We start from the raw sequence: 19,914 nt of genomic DNA, 5'->3' as shown, positions 1-19,914 counted from the left end.
TGTTTGGTGGGTAGGAATGGAATGAAATAAGTAGAAATGAAATGGGAATGGAAATAGAATGGATATTTGCATTATATTGTTTGGTTGTAAATATGAAATGTGTAGGAATAAAATGATAATAACCATTCTAATATTTGGTGGGTAGGAATGGAATGAAATACAAGTAGAAATGAATGAGAATGGAAATAGAATGGCTATTTGCATTATATTGTTTGGTTGTTAATATGAAATGTGTAAGAATAGAATAATAATAACCATTTTAGTGTTTAGTTATATCAATTTAAAATTTAGAATGTAATAAATTTCAAATTAAGTTCTCTAAAATTTCCTTTTTAGTAACAAATAAATTAAATTAGCAAAATGACATTCTTCTCTAATTTTTTTAAAAATAAATGGTGACAGTGGCGGTGACAATGGTTGCGGAGGTGGAAAGCGATAGTGGCGTAGGTGATGGTGTTGGAAGGCGGGGGTGGCGACAGAGCGGAAGGCGTTAGTGGTGTTGGTGGAAGGCGGGGGTATTAGTGTGGTGGTGGCAGTGGTGGAAGGAGATGGCGGTGTAGGTGACGGTGACGGTTGTGGAAGTCAATGGAGGTGATTGTAGTAGTGGTGGAATGCAGTGGAGGTAGCGATGCTGGTGGAAGGCAGTGACAGTGGTGGTGGAAGGCAGTGAAGGTGGTAGCGATGACGGTGGTGGCGGCGGCGGCAGCGATGGTGGAAGGCGGTGGTGGAAGGTAATGGTGGTGAAGGTGGTGGCTGTGGTGAAAAGCAATGGCGATGACGGCAGTAATGGTGGAAAGCAATAGACAGTGGTGAAAGTCAATAGCGGTGGTGGTGGTAAAAGGCAATGGTAGTGGTGGAAGTCGGTGGTAGTGGTGAAAGGTAGAGGTGATTGTGGTAATTTCTGGACTTAGAACATAAATTTTTTTTAGAAAAGTTGATTTTTAAAAAAATTTATTTGGGAATGAAATGCTCATTCTATGGGTAGAAATAAATTTTTTTTCTTAGGAATCAAGAACGAATTTTATTCCAATGGAAAGACCATAAAAGAATGGTTAGGTTAGAATGGACACACCAAACAACGGAATGGTTTGGTTAAAATGGACATTCATTCCAGCACACAAAAAGCAGAATTAACAATTTAACATATTAGTGAAGTCATTATTACACATTTTGCAATTTTTTTTGCCTTTTTTTGCTTTAAACAAAATAAATTAATTGCAAATAATTTTTAATTTAATTTTATTTATTTATGTTTTTGTTCGGAAAATTCCAAATAGAGGCTGCTTTCAAGAAATTGCAAGACTCTGCATTGGACCTTACCCTTTTTCGAAAGTTCGGCAAATTTGATAATAAATAGTTTTTTGCATTGGGACCCACTATTTATATATTTTATTCTTCTTCTTCGTTTGATATTGAAAATAATGTGGCTTTTGATTGAGAGTAAATAAAGGGTGGAGTATGGTAAGCACAGACAGCTGAAAGTGAAAACAAAGCAGAGATCATAAATAATAGTTATCACTTATCAGCAAAGAATAATAACTCAAAATCAATAAACCCTCCCATTGTTTATACTAGTATAAGCCCGACATTGGGCTTCAGCACAAAATCTAGTTGCTTTCAGGAAAAGGAATGCAAGTAATACAATGGTAATACCCATTTTCATCAAACATAAATCTTTGTGAAAGATGAGCTTCAGGGATAACATACTCGCCCCATTCCTCAGAACCATACTGCTTGAAAATGCCTCGTGCATCAAAGGAATCCCAATTTCGTGTCTTTTTCTTGCTGATCAATTCCGATCCCAAATATTAGCCACAAAAGTGAATAATGAAAAATCAACACAACCCATAGATAAAACTGAGACAGCAAAAGAAATGAAGCGCCAACAAAAGAATAAATAAAAAGCAAGCAAAAGAATAAAATTAGAGCACCTTTTCCTGTGCCTTGCATTCATCACGGTGGCATGCAACTGCAACTCGGAGAGAGGCAAAGCCTTGTTATAAATATTTGAAAGACCAAAACAAGAACAAAGCCAAAAAGGCGGTAAAGAATACAGCAACATACACAAATACTGCAGGATTTTCATAGGTACGAAAGTACAGAAATATTAGCATAACAATTCACAACAGTGTTAGAATTTGGCAAAGTTGAGATCAGGAACCATTCATAAACTTTCGGGGGAAAATAGTTTATAGAAATACAAAACCACCTTTGGCCGGTGAAAGTGACTTCTCTATTTCCAAGCTTTTCTTGGATGAAGTTAAGTGGGACATGAAAATAACTATAATGCTGGACTAGTCCCTAATTGGATTGCAATTTCGAAACCATATATGGAAAGGTAGATTGTGGAAGAACCCACCACATGGTGTTATCTTATGGTTTGTAGATTACATAGTTCCTCTTGTTTGTTGTTTTGAAACCATGTGTTGTTCGGTTGATTATCCCAGCCATAAATCTACAAGGTTCTCTCACGCTATGCTCTCAGCAAATAAGATAACTAGGATGGCGGGACATGAAATATGGAAGAAACTTGTACCCCAATTTGCCTAACGTGTATCACTAACAGCAACAAAAATATATACATTTGCTAGGACATGTCGTGTAGGAATCAATATTTAAATATGCTTTTGCAATTGAATCTCGCAGAAAAAGGCCATAAAATCCATAAAACATGACAAAAGCAGAGCTGGAAGTAAACAGAGAAAGGACATGCAGTTAAAGACACAACTCAGAAGATTAGAGCACATAAAATTAGATCATTATCATCGACCCAGATGCATCAATTAGAAAAGCAAAAGGGGAATAATAGCAATTATCAATACTTAGCATAATATTCACCACAAATATTTAGGACACTGGTAGAACAGCCAAACGGTGTGGCAAAGTGCAACATATTAACTACTTCAATTAGAGCATTGCCATCAAATAGATACTCATGAGACAAAAGAGAAAACAAGGGTATCTAAAGTCATGTCATACCTTCAACTTTTGTTGAGCATCTTTTTCAAGAACAAGACCAGCTTCAACAAAAGCATCAATAATGACTTCTAAGAAAGCTCAGGATAACAAAAAGGAATTCATTACAGTAATATCGACAACCACCAACATTTATGAAAACAACAGCCTTCTGTTTAACAGTTATTGAATAGAATATCATAAAGAAATGGCATAGACGATAAGAAATATGGATACGACAGGCACGCAAGAGTCTGTCCTCGCCCCCGATTTCTTCTATTGGAGCATAGAGAACACGTGCTCTGTTATAAGAACCTTTCATGCATTCCTGCAAGGCCCAAGAACAAAATTCCTGAGAGTACCATCTAAGTAATAATCAGTACACAATGATTAGAAACCAAAACAGCATTCCCCATCTTCAGATACAATAAGAAGAAGTCACCATCCACTTGATGTCAATATTAAGGTAGTCAAAATAGCTTAGAAAAGTAATTTGTGAGAAAAAGTATAACATTTTCAGGGGTCCAACAGGCCATGTGCGATTGTATGTGAATGAAGGTGGTGGGAATAGATGGGCTTGGTGGGTGGTAAACTGATAGCCAAAATTATATAAACAGAGACCATAATGCAAAGATCTATTTCTGACACGGTTGATTTAGATTCAGTATTGAAAGTTTATTGAATTTTCCCCAATAACCAAAGACTTTTTTTGTAGAGGAAGGGCTCAAAACCATGGGGACACACTCAAGAGAGACTCCCATGAATATTAGTATTCACAAAAATTAGCTTAAGGGGATTAAGCATCGACATTGATGTCGTCAATGTAGAAACGGTAGGACAGAGGCCCAGATAGTAACAAATTAAGCATGACAATAGAGGGGGAAGCTGGCGATACTCTATAGGCTGTTGTTCAATGAGTTCCTGAAGACTATGAAAAAGCTACAGAATTGTAAAATATTCTCTAATGTGTCCTAAAAGAAAATAATAAAAGGCTATACCAATATCAATAGAACAACAGTCTATTGAGAAAATGTACAAAAAAGCAGCAAGTACACAAAATGAGTTCAGATAGAAGTTAGAGTTGGAAAAGAGCCTTTTTGCTTTTCTTCTTTTCCACATTTTCTTTTTACGAATAAATTGACTACTTGAGTCACAAAGGTCTTCTTGGTCATGAAGCTATTCACAGAACTATTACTAAATCCAAGCATTCAACTTTATAAATCCCACCATTTAAGACCTTAGTGTTGTGTGTAAAAATATTTTTGGTCATCCAACAAAATTTAAAGGCACAGTATCCTCCATCATGGGCCATTAATCTTCCTCAAGACATTGCTCATGTCCTTTGTATTCAACTTGGATGAAACCACTCTCCCGTAAAATGTAATATTGGTCTTTCTAGCGACTGAAAAACCCATCCTAAATAACTTTGTATTATCTTCCAATGCATTTTGGGGCATGAAATAAGGAGAGAATTCCTTTAAAAAAATAAAACAATGTATGTTGATTAGAACTGAAGTCTAGGAAATAATTAACCCTCAATAACACACTCTCTTCTCTTTTTGTTAAATATCGTTTCTATTCCAGATCTAAGTAAAAACTGAATAACAACATTGTTGATTTTATATATATATATATATATATATATATATATATAGCTCATTTACATTCCAGATAAAGTGAATAACTATTATTCATAAAGCCACAATCAATACAACTTTGAGGTAATCTATAGATAGCAACTTCAAATCTGAAATTGGAAAACAGGAAAAAGGACAAAAAGTACTCATCAGTCACCCAGAACCTGAAAATGAGTGAAAACATTCATTAACAAAAAACCAACCAATAACAAATTTTAAAGATTTTTGGAGTATAAGCTAAACAATCATCTCAAACTCATAAAGCAATAACAAATTGTTGAAGGATATAAATATTAAAGTTGCACCCTCTCCAACAGCTTAAGCTTTTGGAGTAGACGGTTGTTAACACGGTATCAGAGCCAAAGGTCTCGAGTTCAAACCTCACCGTCACCCTAATTAAAAATTGAAAAACACGTGTTGGACCAAAAAAATAAGGCCACACGTGAGGGGGCGTGTTGAAGGATACAAATATTAAAGTTGCAACCTCTCCAACAGCTTAAGCTTTTGGAGTAGATGGTTGTTAACACAAATTCTATATACTACTAGTGATACAATGGATCTTACCAGCCCTTTAAGCTTTATAAAGACAGGCCGATTGTCCAAGGCATCCATTACTCTTGAGGAGACACTCTGAATAAGGACATGAAACATTTTTGTTCATCAACCAGATATTGCCATGAACCAATATTCATTTGCTTGTAGAAGCTTACCTGCAAAACCTCAGCAGCGGCATTAACTCGATCCTTGTTCCACAACTTCAGCATAAGTACGGTTAAGTGAAACGTTTTTGGTTTAATAAATATAGATTTCTCAATACCCAGATCTATCATGTGAAAGGTACATCAGTTAAAATTTGTTGAAGAAATAAAAATAAGATAAAGATGTGAGAGAAAAAACAAAAGATCAGTTGATATACAGGCAGATGACCTTCAATGTACTAGGAATAAGTTTACACATGAAATTCTTATGATATACACAAGCATAAGTAGGTAGCACAAACAATGAAAAGGAAATAAGGATTCAAGCCTTTGTGATTCGTAGACTAACAATTGCATAACATATTTAAGAGATTTTGTGTGTGCGCGCACATGCGGATAGAGATAGACTGCTAGCGGTGATTAAATGAATGCGTAGAACTTCCCCACAGTCGTATAATACAATTGCTTTCATACCTGATAAGGCAGAAGACTGTATTTTGTGATCAGCAGATGAAGTGGAAGACTTTGATGTTTTAGGTGGGTAACTTACACGACGTATATTGGTTAAACCCAATTTAACATGTTCACTATCATTGTTGACTGTAAGTTTAACTGAAACATCACTTGCTCTATCTAACAGCTGGTCCTTATCATCATCTTCTGAAGCACATTCGTTTGAATCACTATCCAGACTCTCATCTTGGTTAGGATCACTGATTCCCAGTATGCAGTTCTGAAAATTGAAGAGCTTATCAACCAGTTCAGCATGTAAAGCCAGGGGAAGCGACACGAAGTGAGAGTAGTCAAGACGTGGGCTTTTAACTACCTGTGAAAAATAGCTGTATAAATCATATGTTGCCTGCGCATGCTAAAGATGACAAAGAAGTGCTTGTATAAAACTAATAAAAGACAATTTATAATATATACAAAATGATAAATACTAAACTCATACAGCTTAAGCAGTTGATATGAATATTCAAGGAAAAAAAAAAGAAAGGCAGCACGTGAAACAAAATTGAAAATAATAATAATAAAATCTGAAGGATAGAAGGAACAAAATGAACATATTTTGAGCAGCATCAACAAAATTACCCTTTGTGCCCACACAATTAATAAGACATTCCTGTAAGCAATAGCTAAGGCATTACACAGCAGCCGCTTAATCCTACTTTTATATTTCTTCACTACTTCACATATTAAGCATGGCATAGTTCATCAATGAATTGCGTAAGAAATTGAAATTTACATGTGAAAATTACATTTTAAACTCAAAAAGGTTTTTGTATGTTCAATTACCCAGACAAAACACAAGCGAAAAATCAAAATACATTAATGGGTAACTGACCTCATCAACTATGACTTGTACTTTTGCCAGAGCTCTAGTTACATCTTCAGTAGAAATACCTTCAATGACTGCAGCACACATTCAAGAGTTGAAATTAATAAAAAATTAGCTGATGTTGTCAACCCATCACAAATTTCATTTCAAACTGAAAATTTATAATGAAGGAACCAGAACTACAGGATGAGAACAATCGTGCTTCTCTCCTCTAATAATGTTTTCAACACATTTAAAGTAAGATTACAGACACAACAATTACTCCCATGTCAAACACATTATGGTAATGAGATAACTAAATGTCAATGGCAATGACAAGATGGTCTGGAGAGGATAGAAAAAGTGGAATATTGATCAATAAAGTAAAAAAAATGAATGACGATAAGGGTTCAGAAATCACCCCGAAAAAGTGGATAGGGAAAAGGAGTGAAGATGGAATAAGAGAATTACAATAATTTTATAGGACTATTTAATATGTGATATATCATAAACGCAGAGATAAAGAATGTGAAGTAGAATTAACAATAATCAACAAAATAATTTTTGGAATGCAAGATAAGAATTAAATTTAGATCAATTAAGATACAATAACAAAAAGGGTTGGAAATTTTGAAGTATTAAAAGAACAGTATAATCCTAACAACCATATACAAGGTAAAAATGACTTATGATAAAACAAGAAACTTACTGATAGAATCCTCCTTCTTTGAGGAGGGAAATATGATTTTAACACCCATTTCCTCTTCAATTTTTTTCTGTGTAGATCCCCTGTGAGAGGAAAGAAGAAGTGAAATAGATATATGCATGCATGTATATATATTTTTTAATCGAAGAGAGATGACATGCTGAAAGTCATACTCTTTTCCTTTGATGAAACGCATTAAGGAAGCTCCTATCTGCATAGAAAATACAAAAAGTGAGAAACACACATAGAAAGAGACTTGACTAATTAACACCCGGCCATTGCTTACACTTGCAACATAGGGGGGAGTGATCAGCCGATTTTTATGGACAAGCCAAAGAAAAAACATGGAAAAGGTAAAAAATAAATAAATGAATAAATAACAAAGAAAGAAAGAAAGAAAGAAAAATATCAACCAAAAAAATGCCGGAGTTAGAAGGAGCAGCATGTTCATCATATATTCAAAAGAAAGCAAGTAACCATTAAAAAAAAAAACTCATGCCATATAATTAGCAATCAATGAGCAAGTAATTCAGTTTTAAGGAGCCAGTAAGCAAAAGTATCCACAGAGAATGACCACTATTCACAGGGTTTAATAATTTAAACCTTACCTCCATTGACATTGAATGCTTTTCAGCAGAAAGCAATGGTTCACGTCCTGGAACTCTGCCTTCATCATTATCCTGCAATTCTGCAGAACTAAGAGTTGTCTCAGCTGGTTCATTTGCTACTTCAGATTCCTCAGGGGCGTGTTGAGCATTTGAAGCACCACTATAAGTGCTATACTGTGCTTCTTGGACATGATTTCCAACTTCTAGCTTTCCACCATCCTCCACATTAGGCAAAATGTTAAACTCAACCTTAATATCCTTCACCGAACATCCTGCAAATTCACATATATATATTTTTGATAAGTACAAATTCACATAAAATAATGGGCAATCTTTGACATAACTCAACTGTCACAATCTAATGATTTCAACATACTTCCTACAAAAATATTTATTGGTTCTCAAGCCTTTATCACATGGAAAATAATACTCCGTATCAAAGGTTACAGTAGATAACTAAAGCAAAGCAATAGAGAGAACCACACAACCTGACAGCTTCTATCACCAGAGTAGAAAAGCTTATACACTGTTGGAACTGTTATATCACAAATATGTTCATTCCTTCTCTTTGAATAGAATAAAATAGAAGGGAAAAAGCGAAAGATATCATGGAACCAAACAGATCATAAACATGCATTATGTAGTAAAATAAAGAGTAAGGTAAGAAAATTGTTATACTATGAAACCTCACCCTCATTAGAACTAGATTGAGTACAAAGTGGTTTCCGTCTCCATGTGGGAGTGTACTTTTTCCCTTTTTTCCCATCCATCGCACTTTGTGTATCTTTTGTCCCACCCAATATCCAATTATAGTTCAGACTATGATGAGAACAGCACTGCAGTAACACAAGTTAGTGTGTGGCAAGATTTAAGCTAACAGCCGACTAAAATAAGTGTCAAGACAAACTATAAACATTTATTCATATTTAGTAATTTGGTTGCATTTGTAGGACATGATAATAATCTTACAAAACATTTTTCTTCTTTTGGGCTGCCAATACCCAACGTAGATCCTATTAATGATAAAATTAGAGAAAGTAGACTAAAAGGTTAGGTCACATACAACGTAGATTCGAAGATGCATTGGTTGGACGAGGAAGAATTTGCCTAGAAGGTAAGTAACAAAGAGGTTGACTAAAATTTTACATGGGATGATGTAATTAAAAATTAATTTTTTTAAAAAATCAAATATTAGAAAGAGATAGTGTATAATAGAAAAAAAATGATAAACGATAATTCATGTGGCTGACTCCATATGGGATAAAGGCTCTGATGATGATGAATTGATGAGGATGATGGTGGGCAGCCAATACCCTATGGCATCATACAATATTATAAACACTTATTCCACATGAGGCAATATTTTTCTTTAGGCTCCGTTTGGTTAGATGGAAATAGCAAGAAAGGAAAAGAAATGGAAAATGAAAAGAAAAGTGAAGTGAATGAAAAGATAATTGATTTTCTAGTATGTATTTGGTTAGGAGGAAAATTTCTTCAAGAAAATTGTAGGAAAATATGGTAGTATAGTTTGGATACCTAAATTACCCTTATTTAATAAAGTAATAAAATATATTAAAAAAATGATAAAGTTTTCAATTAATTTAGACCTTTTGAATTACTATTATTCATATATGATGAAAAATAACTAGGAATGGAAATCAAGTTAATTAAAAATTTATCAATGATAAAGTTGTTAGTGGACTCCAATTCTTTGAAACCTAGTAAAAAATTGTTGTTGTTTCCAAATATAAAATGAAGTTGTCGGGTAAAATAATATCAATGAAGTTGTTGGGTAAAATAGGAACACTAAATAAAAAGACATGCTGTCGCTGGAAAATAAAATTTCCCCGTGTTTTGTGAAGGAAACATTTTGGAGAAAATAAAGTGTTACAAGAATCCTAATTTTCTAGAACTTTTCCGTTTCTATCTAACCAAACTATTAAAAAAGTTTTAAAATTTTTTATTTCCTTTCTTTTCCCATTGATTCTATCTAACCAAACAAAGCCTTAGTAAAATGCGTATATGCTTCTTAAAAATTCTTCCTTTCAGTAACTTTTGAAACCTATGATGACCAATAAAACTACCTGAAATTCCTCAGTAAATTTGGCTTCAAAAGTGTCATAAAAATTGGGATTGGATACTCCAATTCCAACTCTATTGTTTGGCTGCTTTTGGAAACAGCAATTCTAGAGAAATAAATTCAAATTCATAGAATCCAAATTTGATAGATACAACCACCACCACCACCATGCCTTTTTCTGAATTGCTTAGCATCGGCTACATGATTCCGCTCTACTAAATTTCACAGATAAAAAACAGAAAATTCCGCTATTTAAAGCAAGCTTTCATATTTATAGGGAATGGGGTTATTTCTAAAGAACCGAAATGGAGAGAATTCAAGTTTCTTTTTTGTTTATTTTCCTATTAGTCCCAGTAGTTTTTTGGCCACCAAACAAAAACCTGAACTTTCTTCTTATCTATATATATCATATAGTTGTAAACAAGAAAGAGAGAGCAGTAAACCTGCAAGTGTGATACCGATATGACATAAGGGTTTGTTAATTTCCAAGCGCGATCGACTCTGCGATGCAAAATTCAGTGAAGATTGAATCATTTAAACCCACAATTAATACGCGTGTTACGAATATGAGATTGTTCCCCACAAATATATGTATCGGTGTGTGTTTGTTGAGTGTTGAAATGAATCCTAGAGACTTCGCAATACAGTGATGTGGCTTGGGAAAGAGAAGCAAGTTTTTAGAAACTGAAGCTAGGGTTTGGAGATGATAAAGCTTACCTGAAGAGTGACCTGCAATGATTCATCAGCGGTGATTACAGTGAATACAATAACACTGATTTTTTAATGGTTTTTCGTTCGGTTACGTGTGAAGTGGATATGCACTGTTGATAGAAGGAACATATCATCTGCAGCCGCCAACGGCCTAGCACTGCCAAGCCTAACTTTTTAAAGGATGGTCAAAACATACGGGAATATGCAAAGTCGGTAGCAAATTACGACAAGACAATGAATTTGATTTTGGCATAAATGGATTTAAGTCATTAAAAAGTCGACACGATTAATTCATTTATGCCAAACTCATACAATACAGCTAATGCTTTTACTTTTCAACTTTTACTTTTTTTTAAACTAAAATCATGATTTTCATTTCTAAAAATAAAATACAAGTAAAATCATATTCATTAACTTTTCATTCTTTTAATACTTTCAAAACAAGAAATTAAAAAGCAAGTTCAATAATTATAATTTTGATTTCTCACTTTTTGTAACTTGCCAGAATTGAACCCACTAGAAAGGAGAGAGAAATCAAAGAGAGTATCAAACCGTAGTTGATCACCTTATTCTTCATCATCAATTCAAAGTAGGTCTAGAGAACCCAGATTTTCAATCATCCCCTTTTCGACCACCAGTTTCAGCAGTCATTTGCTTGGTCTTTCCATTTTTTGATTTTTTGATTTTTTATTTTTTTTGTCTTTAAGCCCAAAAATTTTCTATCTGAATTTTGGGGCATTTTGTTGTTTCAGTTGGTTGGAATCCATCTCAAATTTTTTGGCATTTTGTTTGTTGTTTTGGCTCAAGGTGGGTTTGCCCAGTCAATTTTTCGGTGTTCTTGCAGCTCCTGAAATTGGATTTGATCCATTGCTGCTTCTGAAATCTATTCTGGATGCCTGGGCTTTTGAGTTTTGCATTTAACTTGACATTTATATCCAATTTCTGCATGTGAATATTGTAAACCAAGTCCCAATTTGTGTTTCTGTTTCAAATTTCTACAAACAGAATCACATTATGCCCTCTTTTTTATTCTTCTTTTAACTCTGCAACTTCGAAGGGAAGATAGGGGTAAGAGAAGGGAAGATGAATTCTAGCGGCAGTGTAATACCCCTAATTTTTAAAAAAGTATAAAATTGGAATTTCAATTATCTTTATTGCATTTTTATGTGACTAGTTGCTTAAATGTTTAATTGTTTTATTTGTTTTAAACTGTTAGTCTTGTATTGGAATTGCCTTATTTGGTTAAATATATTTTAATTAAATTAATTGTATTTTTTGTTGCTGTAGTTACTTTAATTGTATTATTAATTATTTTCTTGTATGGACGTAACTGTTTATTTAGATTAAGTGCATGACTTATCTTTTAGGGTTTTAGTATTTTTATGGGCTTGCCGACATAATTAATTGGGTTTTAAGTTTAGGGTTTTTTATGGACTTTGGAGTTGGAATTAGTTATAAATATATAACTTATACGTCCCTAGGGTTTGATAACCCTATTCACGACACAGTGAAAATACAAAGAGTTTGGAGAGAATTGAACGAAAGAAAAACAGAACAAAACTTAGAAGGAGAACAGAGAGGGCCAAGGGAGAGTTGTGGTGGATTAAACCAAAACCATAGGAGGCTTGAAGGTGGTCAGTGGTTGCCGGAAATTAGGAAGACGACAACACAATTTTGAGACCAAAGCTACAGGCAAGTTCTTCTACTTTCTCCTTCCCTTTGGCTTATGTTCTGTGCACCTAGGTAGTCTCTAGGGTTAAATAAATTATAAACTAAAACTTACATGTTAATTGTATGTTATATTGATAATCTGTTTGGGTTGTAATCGAATCTATTACAGTATTCGTACACATCTGTTTTCAGTTTTGTTGGAAAAGCTTGTTAGTCCTGTTGTAATTTTAGACTCTAGGGAATTTGTTGAGTCTTAAATGGATTTTGCATGATTATTATATGTCAAATTTCATTATCGGTTCTCTGAGAAATTGGTCTGAAATAAATTCGTTCTTGTCTGTTCCAGTTTTGCTCTTTAAGCGTGCTAGTAAATTGCTTAGTTAAATCTCTATATTTGATTTCAAATTGTTGTTCTAAAACCATTGGGAGTCTGTTTTGGTATTAATAAGACCTTAGGATAAGTTTTAGAAATCAACTGAAGGGTGGACATAGGCCAGAGAAGAAGCAGAAGGACGAGGACGGAGCAAACGGGGACTGGAAGCTCTCAAATGAGGTGAGAGCCGGCTCCATGGATGTGGGAGCCGGCTCCCATACTCATTGAGCCGGCTCTACATTCTTAGAGCCGGCTCCAGGCTCAAAAAGAGCCTGCTTTTGGAATTTAGAGTAGGCTCTTTCAAATAGTGGGTTTCTGGAATTTTTTTTTTTTTTTTTTTTTTTAACAAACTGTTTGCAACTGTTGGAGCATGGGAACTGTTTGGATGGGTCTGGGTCTACACAGAGGTATTAAGAAATTTATTTTGGGTGTAATTAAGACCTTAAGTTGATTAATGTTGACCTTTAAGTCATTGGGACAAACAGTATAAAATTAAGGAATTTTTTACGCTGTTAACGGATAGAAGAGAAATAAATTGCTTAACTAAATTTCAGCAAATGTTATGGGATTTAGTAAGTTGCTAAAACTTATTTTATATGCACGGTGAAGTATTTTAATTAATCAATTGGACTTGTGGCATAGTGTATGGCTCTGTGCTAAAAGATGAAACAGAATACGAGTATACAACTTAGTACGCTGTTATCGGACGAAAGGAACTAAATTGCCTAGATTAGTTTAAGAATTGATTGGATTATAATATGATTATAAAACTTAATTGTAATGCATGATAGAGTCATTGATGTATTAGATGTGATCTACGCATGCTTTGGATGTTAGTTGTTGAACCTTTAAACCGTTTCCTGCAAATACATGGTTTAACTCTTGGATTTAAATTGCTGAAACTATAACTAGTCTCCTGCAAGTATTTGGGATGGTTCTGGATTGTAAATTGCTAAACTGTTAATTGTGTGTTGTAATTTACATGGGTTAGATGTTAATTATGGAATCTTATATATTATTCTACAGTTAATTGGATTATGGTTTTGAACTGTAATTGTTGTGACATTGTATAAACTATTCTGCAATGATATGGATAATTGGTTTTGGACTGTAAATTACTTGCTTATTATTTATATGTTGTAATTTACATGGATATGGAGGATTGTATGCACCGGTATGGGACGGTGACATACTAGGTATGGTTTAGCTCAAAACGCTCATTCCTACCTTATGGATTTTAATTGGTGAACAGTTTTACCTGTTCAATCAATTATATGGATTTTGTGGATTGTATGCACCGGTATGGGACGGTGTCATACTAGGGACAGACTGATTCAAAATACTCAGTCCTACTTATTTTGGAATAAGGGTACGAATTATAAAAACATAATTCTCCTTATATTTAAGTCTGTGCAGTTGAATAAGCTGAACGACTTACTGGATCTCTTATATAAGTCTGTGCGGCTGAATAAGCAGAACGACTTATTGGATTTCTTATGGATGGATACAAACGGATTTTAAATATATGGTTATGGTACCATGACATGAGCTTGAGTCTTGATCGGTTGGTCAATTAAACATCAACCTTCGCAATAGCACGAATCATTGTAAAATAGGGCTATTGGTCGGGTAAGTCGAACCACTGGGACTGCGCTAGTCTATGGCAACCTAAGTGTCTAGAATTGTTCTTAGAATGATAAGGGGTTTATAGAGGTTTTGTTGGATGTCACTTAAGCTAGGAAAGTAAAAGTGCATAAAACAATAAATTGCAAGAATTCAAGGGAGTGAAGTACAAGTAAAGAAGGCTAGGGAAATGATTCCACCTCCATCCCTATACACATGCTAGGTTAAGATTAATTTAAGGGAAAAACAACATATATGATAGTCATGATACATAACAATACTAGGTTACTATAATATCCTCAAGAAGTTCATTTAAATAGGAAGGCAAGAATAAACCATCAAAGGTTCACATGATCAACTACCTAAACTAAAATGTAGCTTAGAACATGCTTACTAAGTCAAGGATTATCAAGCCCTAATTTAAATGGTGAATGCACATAAAGCAAAGAATCAAGTATAGACCATCAAAAGGAAACCCTAAGCCATGAACTATCTAGGTTCTCCAACTCCATGCCATTAAAACCATTCCATGATCTAACTTCCATTGTCACCATGGAAGTGCAAGCAATATGATTAAGAAAAGTAACCATCCAAGACAAGATGAATAACTCACAATAATCATTTATAAACATTCAACATTCATTACAACAAAAATGAGGCTCTTGATCATGGAAAGACTATCAAAAATACATTGTAATCCCCAAAAATAAACTATACTAACACATGCTTACAAGGGAGGGGTTTCATCACCTCCCTAGATGAGGTTTAGTTGCCCATTGGTGAGCTAGAAGAAGGAAGAAGCATCATCCTCATCTTCATTTTCGTGCACCCTCTTTGGAGCTTGAAGAACCCCTCTCTCTTGCTCTCTTCTCTCTCCTCTCACTTGCTAGAATATATGATATTGTTTTGTGTGGTCCTTCCTCTCTCTTATCAAGCTCAAGTCAAGGCTCTCTCTCCTCCAAGGAACACCTCCAACCACTTCATAAAGAAGGAAGATGGCATTGAGGAAACCAATGTGCAAGTGGCTGAAATTGAGCCATTTCCAAGTGCAATCTGCCTGATTTTCGAGCACTCGAAGAGTGGTCTCGAGCACTCTAAATTAGTGTAATGTGTAACATGCTCTTCTTGCTCAGCACTAACCTACTTTGGTAAAACTACTATAACTTTGTGCCCCGAACTCCGAATGATGATATGTTTGAAGATTTGGAGAGCTGATTCAGTGCTTTAAAAACTTCATGTTTTGATGAAGACCCAATTCTCAAGTCTGGTTGGTCAAAAATGGGGAGAAAGGCAGTACTTCAGTGCTGCCAGGCTGTTCTGCGCACCTCTGTTAAGAAGATCATAACTCTCTGCTCCAAACTCCGAATGACGAACCGCTTGAAGATTTGGAAATCTGATTCAGAGCTCTAAATCTTTCATGTTATGATAGAAGTCCAGTTCTTGAGTTTACTAGGTCGAAAATGGCGACAAAATTCAGGATCTACTGCTGCCAGAAATTCAGAATTGGCACCCTTTTTGTTCAAAATTCCACAAGGCATCATTTTTGCTTCCTTTTTGCACTTTAACCTGAAAATGCACAAAAACATGCAAATGGAGTTAATCTACATAAAATAATCACTTAATGGACTTTGTTAATGTAATTTAGGGCGCTTGAATATACAGTATTCAGCGCTTATCACACCCCCAAACTTACATTTTGCTAGTCCCTTAGCAAAACCAAAATGTAAAACTCAATGGAATGACAAACATGGGACTGCTACTACAAAAATATCTACCATGGTAAAATAAAATAGATACATAGCTCAAATACAACTTGAAACAGACAAAAACTGGAGATGGGGTCATTGGGAAAACTACCTTGCATATATGAAGCATTGATACAAAAATTTACAAAAACCATTTCAACATGCATGCATCAACATCATCGCCATATAAATAACTCAATTGTCATCTCTTAAATGGAAATCAACTCTACTTCAGTGAAAGTGAATTGAATTCTCAACATGGGGCTTTTACTTTCTTTTCCAATTCCAAGGCACAAGTTTTCAAATCAATGAATTCCCTTTACATGAAGTCCCTAAGGCATGATTTTATTTTCAAGACAACTTTTGTTGCCTGTTAACAATTTATTGCAACTCATAAGCGAAACATAGAATGGTTGTGCAATGCTAAAGTCCCTTAAGCTTTCTAACCAACCTATGTAGCAAGCGTTAGGCCAACAACTCCCAAACCAGACGGCTTTAGGGTGTTAAGTGTAGAGACACTCCAAAGGGCTTAATAGCTCAAGTTGGAAAGGCTACGAACTCTAGCGAACCATGTTTATTACAATTCTTTTGAATAACCGTGCAATGTTTAAGTCCTTTAAGCTTTCTAACCAACCCTTGTAGCAAGCGTTAGGCCAACAACTCCCAAACCAGACGGCTTTAGGGTGCTAAGTGTAGAAACACTCCTAGGGCTTAATAGCTCGAGTTGGAAAGGCTACGAACGTCAACTGGTCATTTTTTTCTTTCTTTCTCAGTTTTTTTTTTTTTTTTTTTTTTTTTTTTTTTTTCAACTTAAATCATGCCAAAGATATTCATCTATCAGGTTCATCAAATCAGATTAACTAGGCCAAGGTCAAGGTTGATCAAGTTGCATGCCTCACAGTTAAGTTTCCAATGTGCATCTGTGCATTGTGAAGCTTATAAGAGTGTACATCCAGCAAGAATCTAATTGAGGCATTTATACAGACTACATTGTGTTTGCATGATCACTTTAATTTCAAATTTCTTTATTTTCAAAAATTTCTCAATTGCTTCTATACACAAGGTATTAAACATATGTTTTGTCTCCGACAAGTTCCAAGTTACACTATCATTGCTTTTCAAAAATATGATACCAAAACTATGCCAAGAATGCTTTGGTGCACCCCCAAACTTAAACTACACAGTGTCCTCAATGTGGGACATGGATGTAAGTTAGAGACAAAAATGACAAAGAGTATAAAAAAGGAACAAAAATACCCAGGGGGAGGAAACGGCATGGGTTTGCATGCATGCATGCATGGAGCTTGCATGCATGCATGGATGTCTTGGGTGGTGAAGGAGAGGTTGTTGGGATGGTTGGATGAGAGAGATGAGGATGGTTTAGTTGGAGTTGGTGGGGAGAAGGGGGAAACCGAGAGCTTGAGAGTGGGAAGGTTGGCTGGTTGGTGTTGCTGGAGAGTGCTCGACCACTCGGCAGGTGGTTGCATGGGAAGGGTTGTGCAGGCATGCATGGTGGATAGGTGAGGGGTGGCCGAGAGATGACATGCATGATGTGTGGGGTTGGCTATTGAGAGAGAAAGAAGGTGGAGTTCGAGCACTCTAAATAGGCTCGGCGAGTGCTCGAACTGAGAGCAGTGAGGTGGGTGTTTGGTGCAAGCAATGTCGAGCACTCTAAATGGTATTACGAGTGCTCGAATTGAGAGCAGTAGGTTCAGTGGTGTAATGCATGGACCGCGAGCACTCTAAATTGGAGCTTAGATTGCTCAAAATGAAGCCAGAGAGGTCGAGGAAAAATGCAAGGAAGCTCGAGCACTCCAAATTGGAGTTTGAGTGCTCGAAAGTGGGTCAGTAGGCTCAGAATGTTGTGGTTTAAAAGAGGTTGTGAGCTTGAGCAATCAGGGCTTGGGTAGGAGGATGAAGCTGGTTCTTGAAACCATTGAACCATGGAGGGACAGTGAGCATGCCAGTGAGCAAATGACGACAGTGGCATGCCATGTAACATTGAGTCCAATGCATGCAAGGGGTTAAGGCATACAAGAATTGCTACATGGAATTTGCATGCATGCATGAAGGCAATGCATGCACTGAGAGCTGAATGCAGGTATCATGATGCATGAATGCAATACGTGCAAGAAAACTGTGAACTGTAACCTTAAAAATTGGCGTTATTATTATTATTATTAACAATAATAATAATAGTAAGTTGGCGTAAAATAATAATAATAATTATTATTATTATTAATTTTTTTTTTCTTTTTTTACGTTCATGTCAATGGAAAACTTTCCAAGCCTTGATACATTGCAACATGATGCAAAATGGATAGAATTTTTCAAAAAAAAGAAAATTTGAAGCTTAAAACATTGCAACATGATGCAAAATGGATGGAATTCTCAAAAATGAATATTTCAAGCATAGAGAATTTTTGAAAATTTGTATGTCAGTCCTAAATTCAAGCCATGCATGGAAAATTTGAAACTTGGCACATTATTCCAATCCAATGCATGGATGGATAATTTGTAAAACTTTGCAACATCTTGCTAATGCATTGATCAAATTGGAAAAAATTTCAAACTTTGCACTTCACACAATGCATGGATAAGTTTAAGAACATTTCAACAATGCATGGAAGATGAGAGGCTATGCATGTGAGTGCCATGTCGGAAGTCCGAGAAAATTGCCTGATAGAGCCGGAAACTTCCGGGAATGAAAACAAGAGTTGAGAAGGTCTAAGAAGCCAGTCTAAAAATGTGGAACACAACTTAAGATAGTTCCAGAGAAAGTTAAATTTTGGCATTTCTACACCGTTTCCCAGAAAATTTGCAAGGCACGAGCAATTTCAAAGAGAAGGAAGCTTGGAAATTGAAAGAATTTCTTCCCTTGAGTTGCTAAATTTAATGTCGATAGCTAGACAAAGCTAGAGCAGGCACTAATCCTCATAAATTGGATCCGTCAAGAAGACTTCCTCAACTTTTCGGGTTAGGATTGTGCCGTCAATGCAAGGCTTAAGCCTTTGGCCATTTACCTTGAAGAGTGATCCACTTGCAGGATCATGAAGTTCGATTGCTCCATGAGGAAAGACGGTAGTGACAATGTATGGACCATCCCATCTTGACCGGAGTTTACCGAGAAAGAGTTTCAAGCGGGAATTGAAAAGCCAGACCTTTTGTCCCGGGGCAAAAGACTTTTTGACGATGTGTTTGTCATGAAAAGCTTTAGTCTTTGCCTTGTAAATTTTTGCTCTTTCATACGCGTCATTACGCAATTCCTCAAGTTCATTTAATTGCAACGCACGATTAGAGCCGGCTTGTTTAAGATCAAAATTGAACCTTTTTATGGCCCAATAAGCACGGTGCTCTAATTCTACCGGGAGATGACATGCTTTGCCAAAGACAAGTCGATATGGTGACATGCCAATGGGTGTTTTATAAGCTGTCCGGTAAGCCCAAAGCGCATCGTTTAGCCTTACTGACCAATCTTTGCGGTCCGGTCTAACCGTTTTTTCCAAAATGTGCTTAATCTCCCGGTTAGAAATCTCTACTTGACCACTCGTTTGAGGGTGGTAAGGTGTAGCAACCTTATGAATGACGGAATACTTAGCAAGGACGGATTTTAGATAATGATTTCGGAAATGAGATCCGCCATCACTAATGATTGCTCGGGGCGTACCAAAACGACTAAAGATGTGAGACTGAATGAAATGGATCACGACTTTATGATCATCGGTTTTGGTAGCCTCGGCTTCAACCCATTTAGACACATAATCCACCGCTACAAGGATGTACTCATAG

At 35.6% G+C, this 19,914-nt stretch overlaps 1 protein-coding gene across 1 annotated transcript; it reads right to left on the bottom strand.

Moving 5' to 3' along the window:
- Positions 1-1,497: 1,497 nt before the first annotated feature.
- LOC132282344 (uncharacterized) lies at positions 1,498-10,892 on the bottom strand. The gene is made up of 14 exons (XM_059783993.1): positions 10,720-10,892; positions 10,446-10,503; positions 8,614-8,758; positions 7,923-8,194; positions 7,488-7,525; positions 7,318-7,397; positions 6,636-6,703; positions 5,765-6,116; positions 5,303-5,415; positions 5,157-5,222; positions 3,193-3,283; positions 2,980-3,047; positions 1,932-1,969; positions 1,498-1,785 (listed from the first exon to the last, which is right to left on the bottom strand). The coding sequence occupies exons 1-14, from the start codon at positions 10,743-10,745 to the stop codon at positions 1,608-1,610; spliced, it is 1,593 nt and encodes a 530-aa protein (XP_059639976.1). The 5' UTR covers positions 10,746-10,892; the 3' UTR covers positions 1,498-1,607.
- Positions 10,893-19,914: the final 9,022 nt, after the last annotated feature.

The sequence above is a fragment of the Cornus florida genome, unplaced genomic scaffold (genome assembly GCF_030987335.1).
Source record: "Cornus florida cultivar Cherokee Brave unplaced genomic scaffold, ASM3098733v1 CherokeeBrave_3.0.0_Hap2_Chr11, whole genome shotgun sequence".
NCBI lineage: Eukaryota > Viridiplantae > Streptophyta > Magnoliopsida > Cornales > Cornaceae > Cornus > Cornus florida.
The sequence above is the reverse complement of the archived record's forward strand: the minus strand, read 5'-3'. Positions and strand labels throughout refer to the sequence as shown.